Here is a 1,779-nt window from a genome sequence, read left to right as displayed (position 1 = left end):
CAACTCACTCAAACTCCCCTCCGACGAGTTTGACCTCCCTCTTTCCACCACCAATCCTAACGAGAAGATCAAATTTTCTTACGAACCAATCTCCGTTTCAATAATCGCGGGCGAAGTGGACGTTGGCGAAGGAGTTATTCCTTCGTTTGAACATGAGACGAAGAACACAACGATGTTGAAAGCTTCTGTTGAGAAGAGGGGTTTGAAGAAGAAGAAGATTGGATCGTTGGAGTTGAATATGAAGTTGGAGACTAAAGTGGAAGCTAAGATGTGGATTCTTAAGACGCCACGTGTCGGAATAAGAGTTTTGTGTGATGGCATTGATGTGGCCGGAGAGAAAGCTGTGACGGCGGCGTCTACGGCGGATGTCAAGTGTGATGTGGATGTGAGGTTTAAGGTATGGAAATGGACTCTTGGATGATCGGTATCAGATTGTAGACATGTTTACGTGTGTTGTTTTTTCTTTTTATTGATTTTCAAATACTCTTATATATTAATTGATTAATTGTCCTTCACTATATTATTATTTTATTGAAATTTATGTATTTTGTTATTTCTAAATGTTACCTAATAAATTACTGTAGACTTGAATATAAGGAGCTAATATGATTTGATTTGATTTCTGTAAATCAAATTAGTGGGAACGAGAAGTGAGTATTTTTTAATTTTAAGATTTTCTATTAAGACTGGAAGAATACGAATTTAGACACATTCACGTAAAGATTGTTGAAGTGATTAAGATATAATATTTAGTTGACTACGAGTCGTGCCTTGTATGATTTGAGTAATTTATAAATATATGTTATAATGATTAGATCAATCAACCAAATATTTATATTTTATTTGCAATATATGATTTACTTAGCTATTACTTAGTAGATCCTTATCGTCGTCTAACTTTAACTTTTTTGAGTTTAAATAATCTAAAATAGAGGAACACAATTTTTTCTTTGATGTATTCGTTTGAAGCAATTAAATTATTTGTTGAGGGTTTTTTTTCCCATCAATTCTAAGATTAACTTTCATGTTCGCAAACACATTCACAATAAATTCTTATATATAAATTTTTTTTAACAAAAAAGATAAAATCAAATCAAGTTATATTTATATAACTTATGTTGTATAAATAAATAGATAGAGTAGTGCTTGTGAAAATTATGGTTTATCTACATGTGATAAATTATTTTGATAAGTTCTCTCACACACAATTTTATAAGTGTTTATACTGGTGGATATGCTAAAAAAAATTAATCCAATTATGCTCTAATAAATTATATATTTCATATATAAAATCTTCAGTTTTAAAAACTAATTTGTTATTTTATACATTTAGAAATCAAATGGTGAAAAACTCAACTTAATTTTAGGGATTTAATTTGTATATATTGGTCCTTTTATAGATTTATGAGTTAGGTCAGATTGTAAAGGAAAAATCTAAAGATAAATAACACTTGAACGAGCGCCCATAAAACTTTTGACATAACCAATACAATATATTATTCAAATGAGAGATTATTGGAATATTTATATTTTATTATATTATTTTGTCCAATAATATTACGTGAAGATACATTTTAATGGTAATTATATATTAGCTATTTGTAGATATATGGCTTAATTGATTAGTGGTCATATTAAGAATAAAACTAATTAAATTTCTGATTAGATAAATAATTAAATATTTAATTAATTGATATGAGCCAAAACTATAAGTGGATGTTAGATGGTCCATTTGAGAAAAATGAGAATCTTAATTGACCATCACCCTATCTATAAACT

The 1,779-nt window shown here is 28.6% G+C and overlaps 1 protein-coding gene across 1 annotated transcript in view; it reads left to right on the top strand.

The window, feature by feature from the left end:
* LOC101508817 (NDR1/HIN1-like protein 2) overlaps nucleotides 1–553 on the top strand; it is a 910-nt gene extending 357 nt beyond the window's left edge. The window contains exon 2 of the mRNA XM_073363433.1: nucleotides 35–553. Coding sequence (XP_073219534.1) covers nucleotides 35–421 — 387 coding nt within the window. The 3' untranslated portion in view covers nucleotides 422–553. The remainder of the gene's footprint in view (nucleotides 1–34) is intronic.
* Nucleotides 554–1,779: the final 1,226 nt, after the last annotated feature.

The sequence above is a fragment of the Cicer arietinum genome, chromosome 7 (assembly GCF_000331145.2).
Source record: "Cicer arietinum cultivar CDC Frontier isolate Library 1 chromosome 7, Cicar.CDCFrontier_v2.0, whole genome shotgun sequence".
NCBI classification, from domain to species: Eukaryota; Viridiplantae; Streptophyta; class Magnoliopsida; order Fabales; family Fabaceae; genus Cicer; species Cicer arietinum.
The sequence above is the reverse complement of the archived record's forward strand: the minus strand, read 5'-3'. Positions and strand labels throughout refer to the sequence as shown.